This window comes from Xiphophorus maculatus, chromosome 8, assembly GCF_002775205.1.
Source record: "Xiphophorus maculatus strain JP 163 A chromosome 8, X_maculatus-5.0-male, whole genome shotgun sequence".
Lineage (NCBI taxonomy): Eukaryota > Metazoa > Chordata > Actinopteri > Cyprinodontiformes > Poeciliidae > Xiphophorus > Xiphophorus maculatus.
Genome location: NC_036450.1, coordinates 1,343,591 through 1,367,539, shown reverse-complemented (window position 1 = coordinate 1,367,539; position 23,949 = coordinate 1,343,591). Strand labels below are relative to the sequence as shown.

Here is a 23,949-nt window from a genome sequence, read left to right as displayed (position 1 = left end):
GAACACTTATTACGGTTTTAATTAAACTATTACTAATCTAAATATCTGTCCTTCAATGTAAAACAATAGTATGAAATATTTAAGAGAATACTTAAATATTAATATCAGATTGAACTGGCAGCTTCCTGGTTTGATCAATTAGCAGCTAATTCAGGGTAGCTTTTTAATTTACGGGGTGTTGTTGAATGCAACATGATCGGAAACGGCGACCGTAACATGGAGTATAGAAGCGCAGCCAGTTCATATTTATTTATTTATGGTTTGACTGCAGGTTTAATCAATCATAACTGATGCTGCTTTCAAGTTAGCTCATCAATAAACTTCAGAAGGCGGAATCTCCGCCCGATATCGGTTTAAAATAAAAACAGTGAGAAACACGTTTTATTAAAAATGCTTCATAATGTTCTGAGACGGAAGTTTCAATAGAATCGATTGAAAGGATTTTATAAATGTGGCAAATTATCAATTAACAACAAACAAACAAACAAACAAATCTTTTTGTTTTTCTGCTAGTAGAAAACTGGAGCTAAAAACTCTGGATGGATGTGAAGAAAAGCTGCTTTTGATTTCAAGGTGTAAGTTTGACTTTATGGATCATTAAAACCAAGATATTCAACAAGAAAATCAAAACTCCTACTTGGAATTGAACGCACCACCTTGGACACATAATTAGGATGATATGATGAACAGCGCCATCTACAGCCCGGAGTTCAGATCCGATATTTCTTTAAAACATCTGTAAACATTTTAATGTAAAGTTAAATTCAGGTCAAAATCACAAAACATGTTTAAAACGAATGTAGAGAAATAATTCTGTTTAAGAGACAAAAAACAAAAACAAATCAACAGATATTATAAATGAAATAAAGTAAAAAATATTCATGTTTTTACTTGAAAGTATTTGGGTAATGTTAGTAATTAAAAAGATAGAAACATAAATAAATAGAAAATAAATTACAGTAGAATAAAACAATGCACAAAGATAAGAAGTTAAAGATATAAAATACAATAAACAATGAAAATAAAACATTATTTGAATTAAATTAAACAAAAATAGTAATAAATGGAAACATAGAATTAAGGAACATGAGCAGCCTAAAAATAATTTAATATTTATAAATAAAGCAAGATATATTATGATCATTTGTGTATATATTTTATTTTTTTCGCATTTATCCGACTTTTTACAAACTGGAAGAATTGTCCAGTTTGTCCAGCAGAGGGCGCTCTCTGCTCAGCGGGCGGCAGAGAAAATTCAAAATGCTGTAAAATAAATAACATGTTTGTTTTATTTTTAATAAAAACTGGAAACCAGAAAAATAAGAACTAATATTTATTGAATTATGTGTTATATATGGTTTTAAAAATTAGTGTTAGTTTAAATAAAATAAAGTAAAAAGCATGAAGTAAATTACATTGCATTTGAATAATTATGAAAAACATAAAAATTATGACATCCATCTAATACAATTTTAAATTTGATTAAACTTTTTGTTATTTGTTTTTTTTTTTATTTATCTAAAAGAATTATAAAGCATATTTTTATTTATAGTTGTTTAATATCAAATAATTATTTAGTCAAAATTAATTATAAACTTGGTTCCAGTTCGGTGTTATTCTGACTGAGATTATTTATTGTTTTACCTTCTAACAGATCAGTTTGTTTTCCACAAACATTCAGGATAAAAATCACTAAAAGTTAAACAAGTTTAGCAATAATCGATCATGATTTTATTTGTTATATGGCAGAAACCGGAGGAAACCCAGCGGCTTCGTTTTACTGCATCATGATTTCAAACCTCTGCTCTGGTTAAATTAATGTTTTTAATTTTGACTTTAATGTTCCATAAATGTCAAAATTCAACTGATCTTCTCTCTTCTTCTTGATTTCATAGTTAAATAAATGATGCAGATTATTTCTCAGGACAGTTTTTCTGCGATACAAAGGGAGTTTGGAAGTTTTTTAACTTCATGTTAAAAATATTTTATAGGTTAATATTTGACATTAACATAAAATTTCTGCTCCGTATTTTGGATTTAAAACATCTCTATCGTCGTGTTTTCACGGTAATAAAGGATTTAAATGTCGCCCTCTGGCGGCCGGGAAGGAAACCGCAGCTGGGGCGGAAGCCACACCTCCACGTGACGTCAGAGGGGCGTGGCTTCAGCCGGTTTTAAACCTCAGGCAGAAAAGCAGCGCTGAACAGGAGCGATCCGCTGCCGGACTTCCAGGGTCTGGTTCCGATCCAGAAGGATTTATATGGAGGAGGTTCGGCTCCGCTTCCCGCCCTCCACAGGACAAAACAGCCGCTGAGCAATTCCTCCGGCTGCCGGTTCGGATCCCTGAGGACCAAACGGAACCAGCAGCAGCTTTTCCAGCAGGAGGTGAGTCGGAACCGATCCGGACCAGAACTTCTGCTTTCTGTCTGCTGGGCCAGGAACAGGAAGCAGAAATGTTTCATAGTTTAAATTAATTCTAGTTTATTTGTTTTATTTATTTACTTTTCTTAAATTAAAAACAGAAACAGAAACTATCTGTAATAGTATTTAAAGATACATTTACTATAAAAATATTGTCACCTTTTCTTCTGAAGTATTTATTTTCTTTTATTTTTTTTTTTGCCAAAATCACTTTTGGAAAAATGACTTTGTCCATAATTTTAGGAAGGTGATGATGCAAATAAATACATTTAATTTTCATAAATGCCAGAAAGACAAAATAAATGTTTGTTCAGATTTATTTTGGTTTTCAAACTGAATTTAATAAATATTCTCAGTGAACAAAATGCATCAAAGCACAATTTTTAAAATCTTTTTCTAGTTTTTTCTTTTATTATTTTAAGCAGCTAAAAGTGTTTGAGCATCCTGGAGGTCCGGTCCAGTTCGGATCGGTTCTGGTCCTTCATTCGGGTCACAGGGGAGTGGTTGTTTCTATACAGGCCACCAGGGGGCATCATTCGCGAGATGGCGCTACCGGCGCTAACAGGACCGTCTGACGGTCACTGGGCTCAGCAAGGAGCAGCTGGTTCTGACCCGGTAACCCAGAGTGCTGGTTCCGCTGGACGGGCCGACCCAGACGTGGTTTCTGCTAAATCAGCCGCTGGAAAGCAGAATGAAGGCTCGGTCTGAGTTAGAGCGTTGCCATGGCGATTCCCGCCTTTTTCCAGGTGCCGTTTTCTGGAGGGCGGGTCCAAACCTCTGGCCAACATCACAAAGGTCAAAGTTCGACTCAAAAATGTAATAAAAGGAAAAAACTAATTAAAACTATTTTCGAAATCAACATTTACATCAACATCAACATTTTAATGAATGACTAAAGTAGTTTCACTAGTTTAGGGTTTTTAGCTAATCCTGACAATAAAGTAGAGAAAGTTATAAACTTATAAATTCTACTTCCGGTCTCTCCGCCAGTAGCAACATCCGGCTGTTGATCACATGACATGATGGGAAAAATGTTTCCATAAAATTCATCATCCTAAAACTTTCTGTTTAACCAGGAAAGTTCGGGTTCGTTCAGGAAATTGTCCACCGGAACCGGACCGAATCTTTATTCACTGATTTAAACCTTCAGATCTTGAACCGGATTTCTGTCTCACCTCGGTGTAAATGTTGGAGCCATTTTACTGAAAACTTCCAGGTTCTGCCGAACTAAACGGCCCGTTCCGGTGATTCTGGCCCGGTTCTGGTGGATGAACCGGTCCGGGACCAGGCGGTCCGGTCCGCGGCTCTAGCCCGGCCTCGGGCTTCCTAACTCGGTGTTCCGCCCTCCGGCTGATTGGACCCAGGTGTCTGCTCCAGAAGAACCGGGCCAGCTGCTGCAGCTGTTTGATGTTGCTGCTAATTATAACCCTGGACCCGGTTCTGGTTCTGCAGAGGGTCTGACTCACTGTTGGGCCGGCCAGAGGCTGGATTACTCCCAGCTGTGCCTGGAAACGAGCGGAACCGCGTTCCTGCAGGACCGGGAAGAACCGAAGAACCCGGCTGGTTTCAGGCGTGAAACTGGTCAATTATCCGGAGAAAAGCTCCGAGTTCTGGACGGGTTCGGGTCTAAACTGGACCTGGAGGTGTTGGGCTGAACGTTGTCACATTCCGGACCCACCGGCAGGAAACGACTGGACCCGGAGCCAGCGCTACGGAGCGACAACAGTGGCAATAATTGAAAGTATCCAGCCTGTCATATTTTCACGATCCGCCTCAGTTTGTAACAGAAGAGCTAAATGTTTAATTAGCAAGCTAAGCACTTAGCTTCAGAGTTAACAGTTAGCTCCAGTCTAAATGTTTAGTTTGCTAAGTAAATGTTAGCAAACAGTTTAATTCTGAATATTTGCTTAGTGGAGCTAAATATTTAGCTAATATGTAAAATGACTTGCAGATACTAAATATTTAGTTTCCTGTTACCTGCAACCGAGTTTAGATATTAGTTAAATAATTAGTTTGAAGCTGTGACATTTATTAGTTCATTTAATTATTTTGTTTTATTAAAAACTGGTCTCTTGTATCTCAATGAAAAACCTTTCAAATTAAAGGTAAAAAATAAAACATAAATGAACATCATAGTGAAAATCGGACTGAACTTATCAAAATAAAATAAAATCTTCCTGTTTTATTCTGAAATGATTTTATTGTCCTCCATGTTGATGCAGATTCAGAGCCGTGCTCTCCTCCTCCAGGTTGCCATGGTGAACAGCAGGGTGGAGGCGGTGCTGGGCGGCGGCGGGGCGGCGGCCGCCCGGGCGTGCGCGGGCTGCGGCGGGCGCATCGCCGACCGCTTCCTGCTCTTCTCCATGGAGCGCTACTGGCACACCCGCTGCCTGAAATGCTCCTGCTGCCACGCCCAGCTGGGCGAGTTCAGCAGCATCTGCTACAGCAAGGGGGGCATGATCCTCTGCAAGAACGACTACATCAGGTAGGCAGACCCGACCGGACCGGGTCCAAACCACAGACTCTCTGACCTCCGGTTGGTTTGACCCTCAATTCAGTTGAATGAAACTTTATTAGTTTATTTGTAGCATCAGTGTTGTTGTAGCATTTACTTTTAGTGCTAATGTTTTTAGCCTTTAGCCTGGATGCTAGCAGGTATTATAAACTAGCTTCAGTGCTAATATTTGTAGCATTTGATTTTTAATTGAATAAAACTTGATTTGATCTTGAGGATCTCCTGTAGCAGTCAGATTTCCAACCAATCTGAAGACGCCTCTGACTGAAGACCGTGCTAACAGGACATGCTAACATGCTACTAACATCTGGTTGGGTTTAGTTTAGCTGGTAGCTGCTGTGAGGCTCGGTGGTGGCAGCATGGTGATGTGGGACTCTGTGTTTCAGGCTCTTCGGCCACAGCGGCGCCTGCAGCGCCTGCGGACAGTCCATCCCGGCCAGTGAGCTGGTGATGCGGGCTCAGAGCAGCGTCTACCACCTGAAGGTTGGTGATGCGCAGCAGAAGCTGTGTAGCGCCCCCTGCTGTCTGACAGGTTACTGACCGGTTACCGTCTGTCCCCCAGTGTTTCAGCTGCGCCACCTGCAGGAACCGGCTGGTGCCCGGCGACCGCTTCCACTACGTCAACGGGACGATCTTCTGCGAACAGGACCGGCCCGGCGCCGCCCTGGTGGCGTTGCAGGGCGGCAGCATCATGGCCGATCAGAAGGTCAGTCAGCTGATGTTTTTCTCTTACTGATAAAAACCTTCAGTCAAAAACTGAGTTTTGTGTTTGATCTTAAACATTGAACATGAAAAAACAAAAGGAAATCAGAAGGTGTGAATAGTTTTGTATCCATAAAACAGCTGCAGCTTCACAACATGGCAACCAGGAGAAACACAGCATCCTGTTATTTACAGTTCATGTTTTACCATACATTCTCAACTCTTAATGTGTATTATGTTTGACACTAATGGCTTTCCATACATTCTCAACTCTTAATGTGTATTATGTTTGACACTAATGGCTTTCCATACATTCTCAACTCTTAATGTGTATTATGTTTGACACTAATGGCTTTCCGTACATTCTCAACTCTTTGTATTATTTTTGACACATTTTTATCTGTTCTTTGATTTGGGGTCAAAGTTCAGGTATTAGCCGCTTTTATGATGATCGACCCCAGCTGTAAAAACAATTCCTTGTTGCCATGGTTACGCAGCGTAACTGCTGTATGGAAGTAAATAAGAGCAGAAATCCTTCCAACATGTCAGTGTTTCTGGTTCCAGGTTTGCTGAGGAAGACGATGGAGCCAGACGTGCCTTCTTCTTCTTCTTCTTTTTCTTCTTCTTCTTCTTCCCCGTCTGCTGCTGTCCTTCATCATCATGTTCCTCCACCTGAACGCGCCCAGTGAACCCGACAGCCGGTCCGGTCCGGTCAGCAGTGGACGCTCTTCTTCTTGTAAATAAAGTTTGTTTGGGACACAACAGGAAGTCCTCCGAGGTTTACCAGGAAATGATGAAAACTTGAGGTTTGAACTTTGACTAGACCGCTGCAGCTCCAAATGATGGTCTCTGATTGGACACATCCTGGACCAGTCAGAGGCTGGAAGACTGAAAGTCAAGCCCGCATCATGATACTTCCTCCGCCGCCTGTGTGAGCGCCTGGCCGACGTCTCGCCGCCGCAGGACCAACTTCCTGTTTCTCTGGTTTCAGTTTTTATGCAAATTTGTCAAAAATCTCCATTAAAAACAAAAAATCCTGAAAATAAAACGATTTTTACTAAATTATCTGACATGAATCTTCTGTTATGTAAGCAGAATTATTCATATCTGCTGCTCAGAAACAGCGGTGCCCAAAATGTGGCTCGGGGGCCGTTTGCGGCCCATGGACTGATTTTGCGCGGCCCCTGACTGTAGCTGGTTTTAGCACAGATTTGGCCCCAGCAGAAGAAGCTGATGCAGATGGAAACTTTTTATTTTACCTGGGGCAAAAAGATTAAAAACAAACTGAAATCTTATTAAAATAGTAAATATTCATCTTTAAATATTTATCACTGTTTTTGTTCTTTTGTAAGAAAACAGTTTTCATTATTAACACCTGATAAGTTTTTCTTTTTAAAGAGAAAACTCAAAGTTTTGTCTCTACAAACGTTTCCATAAAAATACTTTGTTTGTTTTATTAAACTACGACATCATCAGAACGAGACAGAAGAAGTTAAAGCTGCAATGTGAGTTTTCCTGTTGAATTTACTGCAATAAAACGTCTGAATAAATAAATAATAAATCACCAAACTCTGAAATTCATGGGTCAGATTTTAGATTCTACATGATTCAAAACTAACAGAAAGCAGAAAAATATTTCAGAAATGAATAAAAACTGGAGAAATGAACATAAATATTCCTGTCATGGCTGAAAACTGACATCTACAGATATTATAAATATATTTCACTGCTGTTTGACGTAAACTTCCCACAATCCTTGCTGCATCACTGGATCCAGTTTTATTTATCGGACTGATTCCGATATTTGTGCCGATTTATAGTGAATCCATAATAAAAACTTCAGATCAGGCTTTATATGATCTTATAGAATTTTTGTTTTCAGTTTTTATCGACTTTGTGACGAAGAGTTTAGATATTCATCGTATTTATTTCCAGATTTTTCTTTTCTTGACGTTGCTGTTTGCTCCATTTCTCCAGCAGCTTCAGGAAGAAAAAAATAAACATGTTTATAGAAAGAAAAACAAATCCTCTCTGTCTCTGTGGGTCTGGATTTTAACCTTTGACCTTTTCCTCTGTGGCTTCGCTTTGCTGCTAATTATTTCTGAGCTGCAGGAGGCGAGGCGGTTCATTAGGCGGCAGACCCCCGCCGTCAAAACCAACACATGAAGATCGCTGCGGCTAAACTGATTAGCATGCTGCGGCTAAACTGATTAGCATGCTGCGGCTAAACTGATTAGCATGCTGCGGCTAAACTGATTAGCATGCTGTAATGAATTTGTCTTCTGCTCCTCCTGAGCAGACATGCGCTGCCTTCAGGTCACCAGGCGGCGCGTGGAGAGCAGAGCGCTCAGAGCGGTTCTGAACTACCAAACACATCCGACCCGGTTTCGACCCGGTTTCTGGATGATTCATCGTCTCTCTGCTGCCTGAACAAGAAATGATTTAAACTTTTGACTCAACAAACATCTGTAGAAATTAGTTTCACTGCATGGATAAAGAGCCGAGGGGTTTTAAAAGAACTGAAGGAAAGATTCAGCTAGCATGCTAGCTTAATGTTTAACAATTAGTTAGCATAGTTAGCATGCTATTTGAAGCTAAATATTTAGCATGCTAACTAAATATTTAGCTTCAAACTAAGTGCTTAGAAAATATTTAATTTACAGCTAATTAGTTAGCATGCTAACTTCATATTAGCTACCTAAATATTTAGTCTGAAGCTAACATCAGTGTGTAATAAATCCTAAATAAATAATAAATTCTTATTAATTGTGTCGGTGTGAAGCGGTTCTGGATTTAAAGGATCCATGTTTCCGAACAGAACCGTCTGGTTCTGGTTCTGGTTCTGGTTCTGTCGGGTTGAATGGATCCACTGGGAATCATAAAGAGTCTGAATCAGTAACTCCTCCATCCAATCAGAACACTTTGAATAATTAAACTGATCAACTTAATTAGCTCAATTAAGCTGATCTGACTGGAGAGAACTGCCATATGGAGAGAGGAAACAAAGGAGGGGAACTAATTAAAAGTAAAATAATGAGGATTTTAATTAAGCGGTTCCCCAGACGTCAGCAGGCCGGGATGTGGAGTTGTAATTAAAAAGTCCTGTAGCGCTGGCAGCATCTCCACACACACACACACACACACACACCCACACACACACACACACACACACACACGGCTCCATTCGTCTCATTAAACCTGAAAATGAATCTGAAACATCAAGAATCGCTGCTGGAGTTTATTCTGCTGCTCCCAGAGCCAACAGGCCGACCCGAACCGACCCGAACCGACCAGCAGAACCTCTCTGCTCCTCTGGTTCTGGAGGAACCGGTTCCTGTCTGAAGTTGGATCTGGATCAGAGGACATGAACAGTTTCCTGGAGTCGTCTCTGTTTAGAGTACGGTGGCCTGCGGGGGCTAAAACCTGAATGATGCTAACTCCAAAACACACAAAATAATTCAAACTTAAACAAAATAAAACTGCAGGAAATAAAACCAAAACTTAAACACGTTAGCCTCCAGGCCACCAGGGGGAGACGATCACCACATCATCTGTCTGCAGACTGTCTGGAAGGACGTCCATAAAAAAGTTAGAGGAAAAACTGTGAACTGTGAAACTTAATGTTTTTAGGAAGCAGCAGCAGATTTATGTATTTAAGTTTTAATTTAAATACGGAATTTAAGTTTAATTTTTATGTTTGTACATTTGAACAATTCTTAAATATTGTACTTATTAGAGTCATTATGGACAGAAAATTTCCCCCCAAATCCTGGAGGTTTTGTAAAACATGTCAGAACTTCAAAAGTCAAAAACTTTCCACTTTTCAGACCCAGAAATCACCAAGTTTTTATAGAAAAGTTGTTTTTTTCTCTTTTTAGTCTTTTGGCAGAAACTTCGTTTTTTTTAAATGTTGCGGTTGCTGCAGGTTGCTGGAACCGGAGCAACGTGCGGACCGACCAGCCGACCTTCAGCCGCTGAGCCGGACCGGCTCCTCTTCCTCCTCCTCCTCTTCCTCCTCCAGAGCGTCGCGGCGACCCGCAGGGCCGGGCGGCACCGGGCCCACCGGGCCCGCCAGGAGAACGGGCTTTCATTAGCACTCTTTAATTAGGAACAGATGCAATTTGCAGCTCTCAACTCTCACAGTGAGTCACAGAAAAACGTGCAGATCAACGCGCAGCGAGTCCAACAGAACCATCAGAACCACAGAGGCGGTTCAGAACCAAACATCAGAATTTACACAACAATATGGAAAATAATAAGATATTTTCACCATGTTCATTTATCTATTAAAATCAGTTTAAAGTTTGATATTTTATTAGCAAGATAAATATTTAGTGGTCAAGCTAACTGCTTAGCTCTTAACTAATATTTAGTTCTGACATTTTGTTTTTCTCTAAGCTTGTTAAATATTAATTGAATAAATATGTAATTTCCAAATTAAAGATTTAGCTAGCTCAGTGCTAAATATTAAGCTAGCTCAGAGTTAGCTTAACATTGGCTCAGAGCTAAATATTTCAAGCTATCAAAATGCGTTAGCTCTGAGTTAGTTAAACGTTTAGATATGGATTTCTGTTTTCTCTGCAGCCTCCAGCTTCAGTCCTGGATAATCAGCAACATTCAGCCAACAGTGAAAACTGTTTAAACGTTTAGGCTTCAATAAACAACTTTTCATTTCTCCTGTTCGACAGGTTATTGATCAGAGCAACAGAGTTTCTTTTAAATGAAAGTTTGCTGGAAGGAGGACGAAGTTCTACTGGATTTAATGGTCTAACCAGCAGTTAGCACTGCTAATTAGCTAGCTGAGCTAAAGCACTAATCAGAAACAATAGCTGAACTACTGCTAATAGCTAAAATAACATGGTGTTTAGCCAATGCTAATACTAGGGAGCTAAATTCATAGCATGTTGAACTTTATTCAACTGACAGTTTAAATCCAAACCAAATAAATTAGCAGTTTAGATTTTATAAGGAAAAATGTTTTAAAGTTAGCAAAAGCTCTAAAGCTGCTAGGCTAGGAATTAGCTCAGCTGTTAGCGCATTAACATGAAAATACACAAAGTTTTCCCAGCTTTTGTGAGTCTTTTCGAAAGACAAGAAGTTGCTTCTTGACTTTTCATTGGAGGCTAAGCTAAGTTAGGCTAAGCTAAGTTTCTCTGTCCTTTCTCAGCTCAGCCGGACCGACAACCTGCAACCCAACACCTCTGTCCTTTCTCTGCCCTCCCTGAAAACCTCCCGATAGTCCAGATACAATATCCCTAATATCTCTAATTGCCTCATTAAAGTGACACACCAGCCAGGGCCGGGCTGCGGCGCGCCGCCTAATTAGACATCCAAACACGCAGCCCGGGGCGATTTACGGCGGCGCTTTGGGGAATGTTTTAATGAGGACACGGAGCTGAGAATAACACGCAGCCATTTGTTGACGCAGATGCTGCACCTGGCGGCCAGCGGAGAGCTGCAGAGTCCAGGCCGCTTCAGAAACCAGCTTCAGACGGATCTCTGGAATAATCTGCTGAATGAGTCTGAGGGATCAAATCTGCAGCGGATTAAAGATCCAGAAACTCCTGAGGAGGAAGAGACGTTTTATGAACTGAAAGCAGATATTTCTCTATGAAATCTGATATTAAATCAGTCAAACTGGATTATTTCTGTCAGAATAACGAAACTTTAACAATCTTTTCATTTTTATTAACTATTCAGTAATTATTACATGCAGTTAGCATAAATGCTAACTCATCCCACGACTTCTGTGGTGGTAAATGTTATTATCATATTTAATATTTCATATGAATCAAATCAGATTTTTTTGCATTTTTTTCTCATTCTAACTCTCTTGAGGCCCCACAGCGCCCCCTGGTGGCCCCCAAACCTCTGACCCTGGAGGGCCATTAGTGCCCAAACTTTAACTTCCTGCTGATTTCTCCAGATGTTGCTTCAACGTTTCCTTCATTATTCATTCACACGTTTCCAACCTCCTCTCTGTCTGAGGCTTCTGGTCGCTCTGTGATGTCACAAAGAAGCAGGAAGTGTGAAGTTTTCTTACAGCAGATCCTCACAATTCGGTTTGTCGTGTTGGAAACGTTTAACGTTAAAAATATTATTTATGAAAGTAATTCTCAAAGCGTTTCCTGGAGAATCTATGTGATCGAGGTTCCTTTAAACGGAAGCCCCTCCTTCTGCCGTCGTCTGACCAATCAGGATGCAGGAAACGATCTGAACCGTTTCTGCAGCAGGAAGTAACTAGTTACTTTTACTTGAGTAAAAAAAATACTTTTAGGAGTATTTTAACTGTACTTTTTATGTTGACTTGAGTAAAATCTCTGGATTTGTTTGTCTGACAGATACGTTTCATAAGTTTTACACTAAAATAATTCATTTGGAAAAATTTTATAATGTTACTTTTATGAATCGTTTTTATTTTGGTCTTCAGAACATCAGATCATTTTGTATTTTGGTCCACCTGATGATGTCATTTTTATATTAAATGATGTTTTGATCATTTTGTTCTCCAGTCGCCTTTTTACCAAATCATTTTTGGTTCTCTGTCCTCCTCTGCATGTAAACTAAACTTGTTCAAATCAGCAAGAAGATTTATTTCATTTTATAGTTTATGGTTCCGCCCCCTCTCTAATGCCGCCCTGGGTAAAACACATACTAAAGAAGTGAAGTTTAGCCGCACGCGACCAGAACCGGGCCCCCAGGGGCCCCGGCGGTCCAGACAGGCTGGGTGTTTATGATCCAGGAGACGAGAGGAGAGAAGAGGAGGGGAGAGGAGAGGAGAGGAGAGGAGAGGAGAGGAGAGGAGAGGAGAGGAGAGGAGAGGAGAGGAGAGGAGAGGAGAGGAGAGGAGAGGAGAGGAGAGGAGGAGAGAGTTGAGTTTCTGGGCCGTCCGTCCAGAACCATCGTCTGATTGGACCCAACCCGCCCAACCGAACAGGAGATAATCAGGCAGCTCTCACTATTTCCACTCCTCGGTCTTTATCTCAGCTGACACACACACACACACACACGCACACACACACACACACACACACACACACACACACACACACAGGTCAGGAGGCGTTCGGCCACAAAGAGTTCATTCACTGGAGGAAAAACAGGAAGCAGCCGAGCATCGCGCTTCCTGCAGCTTTTCATCCCGCAGCGTGAAAATATTCCCTCCAGATTCACTAAACCCCGATTCTCTGACTCTGGGCCCTGAGGGCCGCCGGGGTACGGACAGGACGGACAGGACGGACGGAGGGACAGAGGAGGAAACTCTGCCAAGAAAACTGGCATCTGATGGTTCATCTCAGAAAGGTTCAGGAAAAAACTAAAAATTTCTGAGCTTAAAAAATAAAACATTTGAAAAAAAAAGAAAAAACTTCACAAATGTTAAATTAATCTCAAGAAACTTGGAACTTGCTGAGTTTTGGACTTTTTAAAGTTTACATTAAAAGTTTTATTCAGGAAAAATTCTGAATTTACAACTTAAAAACATCTGAGGATAATCTCAGATTTACTGTTTTTTTCTCAAATTTTTACATTTTTATATTTTTAATAAGTTTCAGTTTGTTTTTGCCTCTTTTTTTTCAAACTCAGAAATTATTTCTGAAAATGTTTAAAATTAATCTCAAAATCTTTGAGGCTTTTTGTGCCAAATTTCCACTTTTCAAGCTCAGAAATTTCTACATTTTTAAAGAACTTTTCTGAAATGAATCTCAGCATTTCTGATTGTTCTGGTCTGGGTTGGAGGCGGATCCTGCAGGTAAACCCGGTTCTGTCTCCGCTGTGACCTTGAGCGTCCGTCGTTAAGCGGAACCTGCGGAGCCGCGTTTCGTGTTGCGGCGGGATAAAGCCGCCATCTGTTGGGTAAATAAGGCTCCGCTGGCTGTGAGGTAATGCACTTTCATTGATGTAATGTGAGGAAACTGCTTGTGAGCGTCAAACGGCAGCGACGCGTTATGAGGAAGCAGCTGGCCGAGCAGATGAGGTTCTGCTGAGCTGCAGCGGTTCGGAAACGTCCCGGGTCGTTTTCAGGTTCGGAGTGATTACAGCTGGAAACTCTGAGCTCCTCCGCCTCAGCAGCGCCTCCTGCAGGCGGAAATAACGTCATTACGGCCCCGACATGCTGACATCATCACAGGGTTACAGAAACCCAGTCAGACGATTTTTAGGAAAGTTTCTGTTTGGTTCCTGAGTTAAAGACTGAAAGAACCGGAACTCTGCAGAAAGAACCGAACAGAACCGAGTCTGTTATGAGTGATCAAAATATGATGAGTCATTCTGCGGACTTTTATTTTTATTTCAGTTTATGAATCCTGACAAAATGAATCAGGAGAGAAGAACGGGATATGGCAAGACATTTAGAGCAATAATGCACACCTAGAAATTAACTGTATATGGAAAGACATTTGTAACTATAATCATGTACAATAAAGCAAAACATTTCTAACAAAAAACTGAAAACATGAACTGAGTATGGCAAGACCTTTCTAACAATAATTAGGAACTCAGAAGTTCATGTGTCCCATGTTGACCTTTGGTCCAAACTGGATCTTCATCAGAACCATGATCCTGAACACAGCAGCAGAGCTAAGACACAATGACTGAAAAAGAAAAGAATCAAAGTGCTGCATTGGCCTAGTCAAAGTCCAGATCTCATCCTGAATATAATCAACAGCATTTTCACTAAAGTATTTTAAATGAAAATGATTTTTGACTCTTCCTGGTTGGAAACGATTGTTTAAATGATCAAAGTTTGGATCTAAATGTTTCCATGACGTCACAGAAGAAGTTTTTCCTCCCAGACCGGCCAATCAGGACGGAGATCGTTAAATCACCTGATGATGTCATCAGGATCGTTCCTAATCGCTCCTTCTGTCCTCTGACTGCCGTCAGAAACACAAACTTCTCTCATGTTTCCTGTGAAAGCAGGAAAATGTCAGAGCAGATGTTTATCAGAGTGGAGCCGGGCCGCAGCAGAACCGGATCAGAACCGACCCGGAGGAGCCGCTCAGCGTTCAGCATTCAGCTGTTTCCCCACCAGGGAGCAAACCAGAGGTCAGCAAAACAAACGCTCCTCTCTGCCTGTAAAGGTCAACGTCTTATCTTCACCTTTACGTCCATCATCTCCGTCCCTGGGGTCAAAGTTCATCAGACAAGGAGGAGAAAATGTGAACAACATGTGAATATGGTGACAGGATGAAATCATGTCTGAATGTGGCTGTTAGCTTAGCATGGAGCTAGGCTAACGGATCAGACCAGCTTCAACCTGTTTGGATCAATAAAGACAAAAACTAAAACCAGCGGGCGGCCATCTTGGATTTTATCAGCAGTTCAGACAGTTGGATAAATTAAATCAGTTATTTATAGAGGCAGTGAATGGAAGTGGCTAAAAGTCTTAATATGGAAATATTATTTCATTAAATTTAGGTAGTAAAATAACATTTTATTCTCTTTTTTATGTAATTCAACTTTAAGCAAAACTCCATTTATTTAGGTAAATATTGAATAATAATTTAACTGGAGAACGTTTGGAAACACTGAAAGAATAAAATGAAATAATAGTTATAAAGGGAAGTAATTTTAACATTTTGTTCCAGTTGCCACTAATGTTTAGCTTAGCGCTTTGATAACTTTAAAAACATGTTTCACACGTAGCTCACCCTAAATCAATTTTACTGGATAAATTCTAAAACCAGGGTGTTCATTTAAAAATACATGAAAAATTCAGGTATATGAATCATTTCAAAACCTCATGGTGGGCAACATGGCGTAACGTAGCCCTTTAGCATTAGCTTTATCTAAATACTATGTGGGTATAATGTTTTAATGTTAGCTTCCTTTATATTATGCCCTAGCGTAGCGTTTTAGCATTAGCTTCATCTAAATACTACACTGATGCAACACTTTAGCATTAGCTTTTGCTAATTACTATGTAAGTATAGTGCTTTAATGTTAGCTTTCTTTAAATTCTGTTACTATAGCACTTTAGCATTAGCGTCCCCTAAATACCGTGTTGGTATAGCGCTTGGAACTAATTAGCATGGTTGGTGCTTTATGGTAAGCAGTGCTAACTATTCATTTAGCAGTGCTAACCTTTTGGTTAGCGGTGCTAATCACAGCCCAACGACATTATTCTTGTGATCTTATTCAATGTCTTTGAGCTGAAATGTAAATGTAAATATAATATAAATATAAATATAAAGTCTAATAATTACTAAAGTCTCGTCTGTAGATCAGATCCATGATGCGTCGTCATAGAAACGCAGTTATCAGTTAAAAAGTGACTGATAACTGATGGATCAATATTTTACTGCTTCCTCAGACTTTAACAGACTCCATTGATGCTCCTGTGTTTGTGTTGAGCAGAGTGTGTCGGGTCACGCCGGGCTCTCCGTGAGCCCCCGGTCCTCCTCCAGCCTGCGGCAGGAAACGGGTCATTAAGCTGCGCAGGAAGTCGCCTCTCCGCGCTAAACCGGATTCCTGGGAGCGATCCGACACGCGGCGCCATGACGGCTCCGCAGTGATGGATGCGTCTCCTCTAAACGTTTCATCAGAGCAGCGGGAGGCTGAGCGCCGCCGCATGCTAACACCAGCCATCATCATCATCATCATCATCATCATCATCATCATCATCATCATCATCATCATCATCATCATCTCTGGGTTTACGTTCAACTCGCCTCATATTCTGACATGAGTTCATCCTCAGAGTCTGGAGCCGATAATCTGCTCAGATTATTGAGTTTATCGGTAAATTACAGGAGAAGATGTGAAAAATGAATCGTGATGATGGATGGATGGATGGATGGATGGATGGATGGATGGATGGATGGATGGATGCAGCGCTAATATGAGAACAACAGAGATAATTATGGGATGTTGTGGCTCATTACAGCTGGTCCAGTTCAAACAGGAAGCAGCACCAACATTGATGTTATCACATCAGAAATAATCTAATTGATCAGAAATAATCTAATTGATCAGAAATAATCTAATTGATCAGAAATAATCGGTTTCTGTTGTCATTGCTGTGAGTTTTTAAGAAAATTGATCGTTTTATGAAAATAATTTTCCTCTAACTGAAACGATCCAATCAGTTGATCTCCTGGAACCACAAAGCTGCTGTAAAAACAGGAGGTCTCACTTTGACTTGAATTGTGTTTGTGATCCATTTATAGTTAAAACATGTTTATTCTTCATTCAGTGGAGCAACTAGAGGTGGGAAGTACGGTGGCTCAGAGGGCCAAATGTTCAGCAAACTCATGAATAATGCAAACTTCAAGACAAACTAACACAAACACCAAAAACCTCAGAACTCGCTCCACCGAACAGCCGTCCTCCAGACCACTAGGGGGAGCTTGTGTGAGTTTTGCCGTTTGCATCCTTCATGTTTTTGCAGCGTTTTTATCCGTTTCCTGCATGTTAGCATCGTTAGCCACCATAAGGCAGAGCAGCCACAACCTTCAGTCCTCAGAAGAGCAGAAATGATTCATCCTGAGTTTCCTGCAGTAGACGGTAATGTAGCCGGAACCGAAGGGAAGCGAACCTTCAGTTTGGACCTTCAGTCTGTTTCGATCTTCATGAATAAAGTTTACTGTCTCTTCAGAGTCTGGTTTTCTGGATGTTCTGGTGAAACTGGTCCTGTGGTTCTGTTGGAGCGGTTGGGCCGAGCCGCCGGCTGCTGCTGCGCTCCTAATGTCCTAATGGACCCTGACTGCGCTGGTTCATCCTGCTCCTACTGGGCGGCTAATGCAGTTACACTGTCAGATCAGCAGGGGGCTCCCTCCCCCTCTCTCTGAGTGTGTGTGTGTGTGTGTGTGTGTGTGTGTGTGTGTGTGTGTGTGTGTGTGTGTGTGTGTGTGTGTGTGTGTGTGTGTGTGTGTGTGTGTGGCGGGACTCTCCTGCTGCAGGTTTACGGTTAATCAATCATGGAGGCGCCTTAATGACACCCTGCTGCTTCCCTAATGTCTGCTGGCAGCGGCCGCCTGCAGCTGGCTCCCGCCTCACGCAGGCACGCAGATGGCCGCCTCGCTGACTGACGGGACCCGCTCTCTCTCTCTCTCTCTCTCTCTCTCTCTCTCACTCACACACACACACACACACACACAGCGCCGCTGGCTGGAGGTGACGAGGAAGAGGAGGAGGACTCTTCGGCCTCGCCTGGCTGCCTCTGCCCCGCAGCTTTCCAAATGCAGAAGAAGAAAATCCAGAAAGTTTGTCTGCAAACACCTGGAGAAGCAGCAGAAACACAACAAGCTGCAGAGCAACACGACGTCCAGCTCAGCTCACGCTAATGTCTCCATCCACAGAAATCTGAAAAGTGTGGCATGCATTTGTATTCTACGGTGGCTGACAGACGCAAACAGAAAATATCCAAATGAATGATGCAAACTCCAGAACAGAAACAATGCAGCAGAAAAGATGCTGCAAAAATAAAACCTTCAATTAACAAACTAATGGGAATAAAATGTTTTCCAGTTGGATCCAGATTGCAGAAGTTTTACTTTGTTTACCTGAAACCACAGAAGAAGAGTTTCCTTCTCTGGGTTTGAATTAGAGCCTTAATTCAGATTCTTCCTTGAAATGAAACGTCTGTTCAGATCTGCTTTGAGTCATAATTCTGGTCTGGATTCAAACTTCTCTGTGTTTCTCCTCCAGGTCTGTGTGATGTCACACTGACCTGCTTTTAATCACCTCCAACTCTGAACTGCAGTGAGTTCAGTCCGTTTGGTTCTACATTCCTCCTGTTTGGACCGCCAACCCGTCCCGGTGGCGGCGTCATCAGCCGCAGGTCCATTAGCATGCAGGTGGCTGCGGCTCACAGGCCCATCTGTCCGTTGGATTGCTTTCTAATTTCTGCTGCTTGTTGTTGTCATCCTGTCGCCGCACGCTGCCTCCTCTTCAGCCGGACTGACAGCCGAGCCGTTCTGGAACTAAAACAGCAATCCATCATCCAGGGACGCCGCGGCGCGGGGAGGGAGGAGAGCCTGAGGTGTTACCACGACTACCAGCTCAGGTAGGAGACATCCATCTGAGGCCGGAGGGCAGGAATCCTGCTGTCAGGAAAAAGTTCCCAGAAGGAAAACTTCCTCTGAGACGTCCAGCTGTTGGGCTGAGGTTCAGATCAAAGTGGTGGTCAGCGGTTGTCATAGCGATTATTTTTATTAAACAACAAAGACTTTCAGCAGGAATTAAAATATTTAGACAAACATGTTTCTATTCAGCTGAACTCTTCTACTGGTACAGCAGGCTAACAGTTAGCTCAGTAAACAGCTAACTGCTGTTAGCCGCCACTGCTGGTCTTCATGGTGAACAGCGACAGCATATGGAGAGTTGGGCCACAAACCAATAATAATATTGGTATTAGAGCAGCTAATCGATATTAATATTGGTATAATGCCGCTAATTATTTACCGACATATTTCCCTTCCCACATGGTGAAGTACATTTTCCTAATGGATAATAATTTGGTTGCATCTCACTAGTTTTACTCACCAGTGAGGTTTATGACCGTTAATCTTCTTACCTTGTAAACAATGTTGGCTGTGAATCTGTGAACAGAGCAGCCGCCGGTCCCTGTGCTTCTTATCGTCTCCATCTTCTTTCCTCAGCGAAATGTTTCCACTGACCCACAGCACTGCGAGCATTTTCACACCGGAATCACTGAATTAAAGCCACATTGGACGAAAGCTGTTTCTTGATAAGCTGTGCAGGAGTTCACAGGTTGCTTTGACTTCCGGTGTGGTGACGGACTGGGCCGCTGAGCATCGGGACGTCAAGAACTAAAATGATTAAATGATGCTGCCATTGAACTGGTGGATAGTTGAACTGGTTTATAGTTTGCAGTATTTGGGAGTTCTTCTTCATATTCCAACATTTGAGTCACATTTTACCATTTCAATAACAAAATAAAAACAATTGTAAAGTTGTGAGGAGGCAGCATTATTAAAGTTTATTTAATCTGTGTACCTGCCTACAAACTGTATTTTAATATTAAACCACTGAAATAAATGAACGTTCAGTTCTGCTGGTTTCCTAAAGTTATCTGCTGCCATCTAGAGGCCAGGCGGCGCCACTGCAGCATCATAGACCCGGTTTCAGGTCCAGAATATTCCTCCTTGGTTCCTCTTTGGTTCCTCCTGACCCTCAAACAAAATGACAAACGAGTTCATGAAAAAAACACATTTTATTAGTGTGTGGTTCCGGCCCAGTGGACCGCTCAGAACTCGTTTGACTCGTTCTTATAAATAACCTGAGGCAGGCCCAGCTGGAACCGATCAGAACCAAGAGCGGTTTCCCTTCTGGACCGAACAGGATCGTTAAACTAAACGACGGACCGGTCCAGAACCGGGTCAACCCAAACGTCAGCAGAACTCCGGGTCAACCCAAACGTCCTGAAAGTAAACGTAAACGATCCTGCAGGAAATGTCAGTAAGAGTGTCTGTGTGGTTCCGGATCTGGCTAGAAGACCCGGTCAAACTCGGTCTGGCTGGTGGTGGCCGGGTTCCGGTTCTGGTTGGGCTGCTGCTGCGGCATGTGGCCCCTGCGCCGGGGCGGGGCCAGGTACTCGAACATGGACGTGTTGTGCGTGGACAGCATGTTCTTGAGGTCGGACGGCATTGGGTCGGACCAGAAGAAGTCGTGGTTGAGGGCGTCGTCGCTGTCGACCCGCTGAGCCGGGTCCAGAACCAGCAGCTTGTCGATCAGGTCCAGAGCGTACGCGTCCTTGACGTAGGCCTTTAGCCGGTCCTTCACCTTCCTCTTCTGGCCCTTGGGCAGCTCCATCTTCTGGTACAACTCGTACTTCTTGTCCACGGCGGGCCAGGCCTCGGCCGTGATGGAGCCGCACAGCTGGCTGATCAGGGTCAGCTGGTGCTGCTCCGTGTTGCCCTGCATGATGGGGCTGCGGGTCCACATCTCCGCCATGATGCAGCCCGCCCCCCACAGGTCGATGGGCGGCCCGTAGTCCCGCTCGCCTGGAGGGGAAACAGCCAGAGAGTCAGCAAACACAGCTCCCCCTGCTGGACAAACACTAAATACAGAAACAGCTCCCCCTGCTGGACAAACACTAAATACAGAAACAGCTCCCCCTGCTGGACAAACACTAAATACAGAAACAGCTCCCCCTGCTGGACAAACACTAAATACAGAAACAGCTCCCCCTGCTGGACAAACACTAAATACAGAAACAGCTCCCCCTGCTGGACTAACACTAAATACAGAAACAGCTCCCCCTGCTGTTTCTATACACTCAATACATCAAAACCTGGCATTTAATCCAGTTTTTCACCACAACAATAAATATTTCTGTATGGAGGACAGATGCTGAAATTATTAGGAACCAGAACCAGCATGTAGTTTCTCACCCAGCAGCAGCTCCGGCGGCCGGTACCACAGCGTGACGACCCGGTTGGTGTAGCGGTTCCCCTGGCTGTTCTTGGCCAGGCTGAAGGCCCGGGCCAGGCCGAAGTCGGCCAGCTTCAGGACTCCGTCTCTGGTGATCAGGACGTTGGCCGCCTTCATGTCTCTGTGCAGAATCTGAGGCAGAACCAGAACGTTAGCAGACGTCAGCTCCAGAACCAGAAGCAGAACCGGGCCGGACCGGGCTCACCTTGTTCCGGTGGATGTAGTAGAGGCCGTTGAGCAGCATCTGCATCACCTTCTTGATCTCGGCCAGAGTGAACTTGACGTTGGCGTTGCTCAGCAGGCCGGCCAGGTCGTGTTCGCAGAAGTCAAACACCAGGTAGATGGAGCCCTTGTAGCGGTTGAACTGGGTCGCTGGGTCAAACACACGGAACCGTGAGAGCTCTGAAAGCGGGTCGGGCCGGTACCAGACCTGGAGGACCAACCTTTGGTTCTGCAGATCTCGATCAGGTTCACCACGTTCTCGTGCTTCAGCAGCTGCAGGATCTTGATCTCCCTCAGAGCCGTGATGGGGAACTGGAGGAACCGGGTTAAAACGGGTCAGAACTCATTTCAGGTCAGTAGAACCCAGTAGAACCCGGGTCAGAATCCGGTTTCTCACCCCTTCCTTCTCGTTCTCCATCAGAACCTTCTTCAGAGCGACCTTCTTCCCGGTCTGCCGGTGCTTGGCCTTGAACACTTCCCTGTCAGACAGAAGCAAACAATCACAGATGATCCTGAGTCCAGACGGGAAGGTTCTACAGAACCTCCAGGAAAATATGAACACAGCTCACCTGATGTGGGGTATGAGTTTTATATGAACTCTGTTAAAAATTAAATCTGTGGCCTGGACTACCGCCCCTTTAAGACCATTATAAAGTCCAGCCAAGCCTGAGACAAATACAGATTTATTAAAAATCTATTTATCATCACTGGAACTTTTAATAGAGCTTTTATTCCTGACATGTAGCAAATATGATCAGAAAAATCACTAAAGTCTGTTAAATACTCCACCGTGGCATTTAACAGACTTATTCAGTGTAGAATAATAATAATAATAATGACAATAACAATAATAAAGCAGCAGCTCAGGTCAGATATAAAACACCTTCAGGTTGGTATTTTTATGCTTCCAGACCTGATTCCAGGTTTTTAAAGAACCCAGGCTGAAGGCAGAACCACCCAGTCCAGGTCCGACTGGACTGATTAACAGAAAGCTGATTAACATCAACTGACTGTTACTTTCACCACATCAGACTTTTTACGTTAGTAAAATGTCTGGATCCTCTACGCACTGCGAGTATCAGACAGTTAATGCGGAGTGAGACCTCTTGTTTCTACAGCAGCTTTGTTGATATTTTCCTGTTTGTCTTTTTGGAGACCAAGAAGAAACAGCAACAACCCCGCTGGAACTGGGCCTTTGGGTTCTGGTTCGGAAGCTGATTCCAATCATTTTCTGAAGCCAACAATTAAAAGCTGATCATGTTCCTCACCCAAAGGTTCCCTGTCCGATCTTGGCCATCTTCTCATACTTGGAGAACTCGTCGCAAAACGGGAACTCCACTCCGTCGTAGTATTTGGACATGATGGCGGCCTCCCGGTCGGGCCTGCGGAGGGAAATAAAAGCCGTTTTTCACCTCAATCTGGAGCCTTTTTGGCTGAACAGAGAGCTGGGCGCGACACAAACAGCTCCATTAACGAGCCAGAACAAGAACTGAAGAACATTATAGAGAGAAAATGAGAGAAATTCTCACTTTTCAGCCGCGGTGGCGTTGCTTGTTTTCTCTCGCTGCATTTTGGCACCGGAAGTGGCTCTTCTTCGGTTTGATCTAGCGGATGATCAAATAAAAACCCGGAGCCCTACCGCCACCAGCTGGAGACAGGCTGCAACTACAACCTGTGTTACTGTCTATTTTTCTTGAGCGACCCGTTACTGTTTTGAATTCAGTTTTTTCATAGTAAGAAGTTAGTCCTTTAAATTGTTATAATTAATAAAGCTTCTTAAAGTATTCTACATATTGTTTCAGAAAAATGTTTACATTAATTAAAAAAAAATCTAATTATCTATTTATTTGGTGAATTTATCCATTAATCATTTAACCTATTAATTAACATTTTTTGCCTTCCTTACTGATAATTCTGTTGTTTAATTAAATAATTTTAGGAATTGCATCCATTACTTTATGCATATTTTTATTCTTTTGATTTATTTAACAGATCTGATTAGCAATTTTTAATTTATTTTAATCAATTTTTCTCATTTACTCTATCACTGTTATTTAAAATGTACATTTTAAATGATTATATATATTATTTTTGTATTATTTATTCATCATATTTTTGTGAAGTTATTTATTTACTAAACTGTCAACCTTTTATTTTACATTTTTAAATCAATATTTTGTAAATCTGTTCAGTTTGAACACACACACACACACACATATATATATATATATATATATATATATATATATATATATATATATATATATATATATATATATATATATATATATATATATATATATATATATATATATATATATATATATATATATATATATATAAAAAATTTCCCTTCTCACCCACCGCGGGTGGTTCTTATCCTCTGAGCTCGGGTCCTCTACCAGAGGCCTGGGAGCTTGAGGGTTCTGCGCAGTATCTTGGCTGTGCCAAGGACTGCACATTTCTGGACTGAGATGTCTGATGTTGTTCCTGGGATCTGTTGTAGCCATTGGTCCAGTTTGGGGGTGACTGCCCCGAGGGCCCCGATGACCACAGGCACCACTGTGGTCTTCACCTTCCAGGCCCTCTCCAGTTCCTCCCTGAGGCCCTGGTATTTCTCTAGTTTCTCGTGCTCCTTTTTCCTGATGTTGCAGTCGCTTGGTATTGCTACATCTATCACAACGGCTTTCCTC

At 42.3% G+C, this 23,949-nt stretch overlaps 2 protein-coding genes across 7 annotated transcripts; one reads left to right on the top strand and one right to left on the bottom strand.

The window, feature by feature from the left end:
- Positions 1-2,168: 2,168 nt before the first annotated feature.
- LOC102234588 (LIM domain transcription factor LMO4-B-like) lies at positions 2,169-6,927 on the top strand. 6 transcript variants are annotated; one of them, XM_023337766.1, is made up of 5 exons: positions 2,169-2,385; positions 4,671-4,906; positions 5,323-5,419; positions 5,499-5,642; positions 6,203-6,927. In XM_023337766.1, exons 2-5 carry the CDS (start codon positions 4,677-4,679, stop codon positions 6,209-6,211), a joined length of 480 nt encoding a protein of 159 aa, XP_023193534.1. In that variant the 5' UTR covers positions 2,169-2,385; positions 4,671-4,676; the 3' UTR covers positions 6,212-6,927. The 6 variants fall into 6 exon arrangements, with proteins under 6 accessions (XP_023193534.1, XP_023193538.1, XP_023193533.1 ...); XM_023337770.1 differs by having other exon boundaries at positions 4,644-4,906; XM_023337765.1 differs by having other exon boundaries at positions 3,874-4,906.
- Positions 6,928-19,795: 12,868 nt separating this feature from the next.
- On the bottom strand, positions 19,796-22,865 carry cdk9 (cyclin dependent kinase 9). The gene is made up of 7 exons (XM_005809754.3): positions 22,786-22,865; positions 22,525-22,638; positions 21,654-21,735; positions 21,478-21,568; positions 21,240-21,406; positions 20,995-21,166; positions 19,796-20,604 (listed from the first exon to the last, which is right to left on the bottom strand). Exons 1-7 carry the CDS (start codon positions 22,824-22,826, stop codon positions 20,090-20,092), a joined length of 1,182 nt encoding a protein of 393 aa, XP_005809811.1. The 5' UTR covers positions 22,827-22,865; the 3' UTR covers positions 19,796-20,089.
- Positions 22,866-23,949: the final 1,084 nt, after the last annotated feature.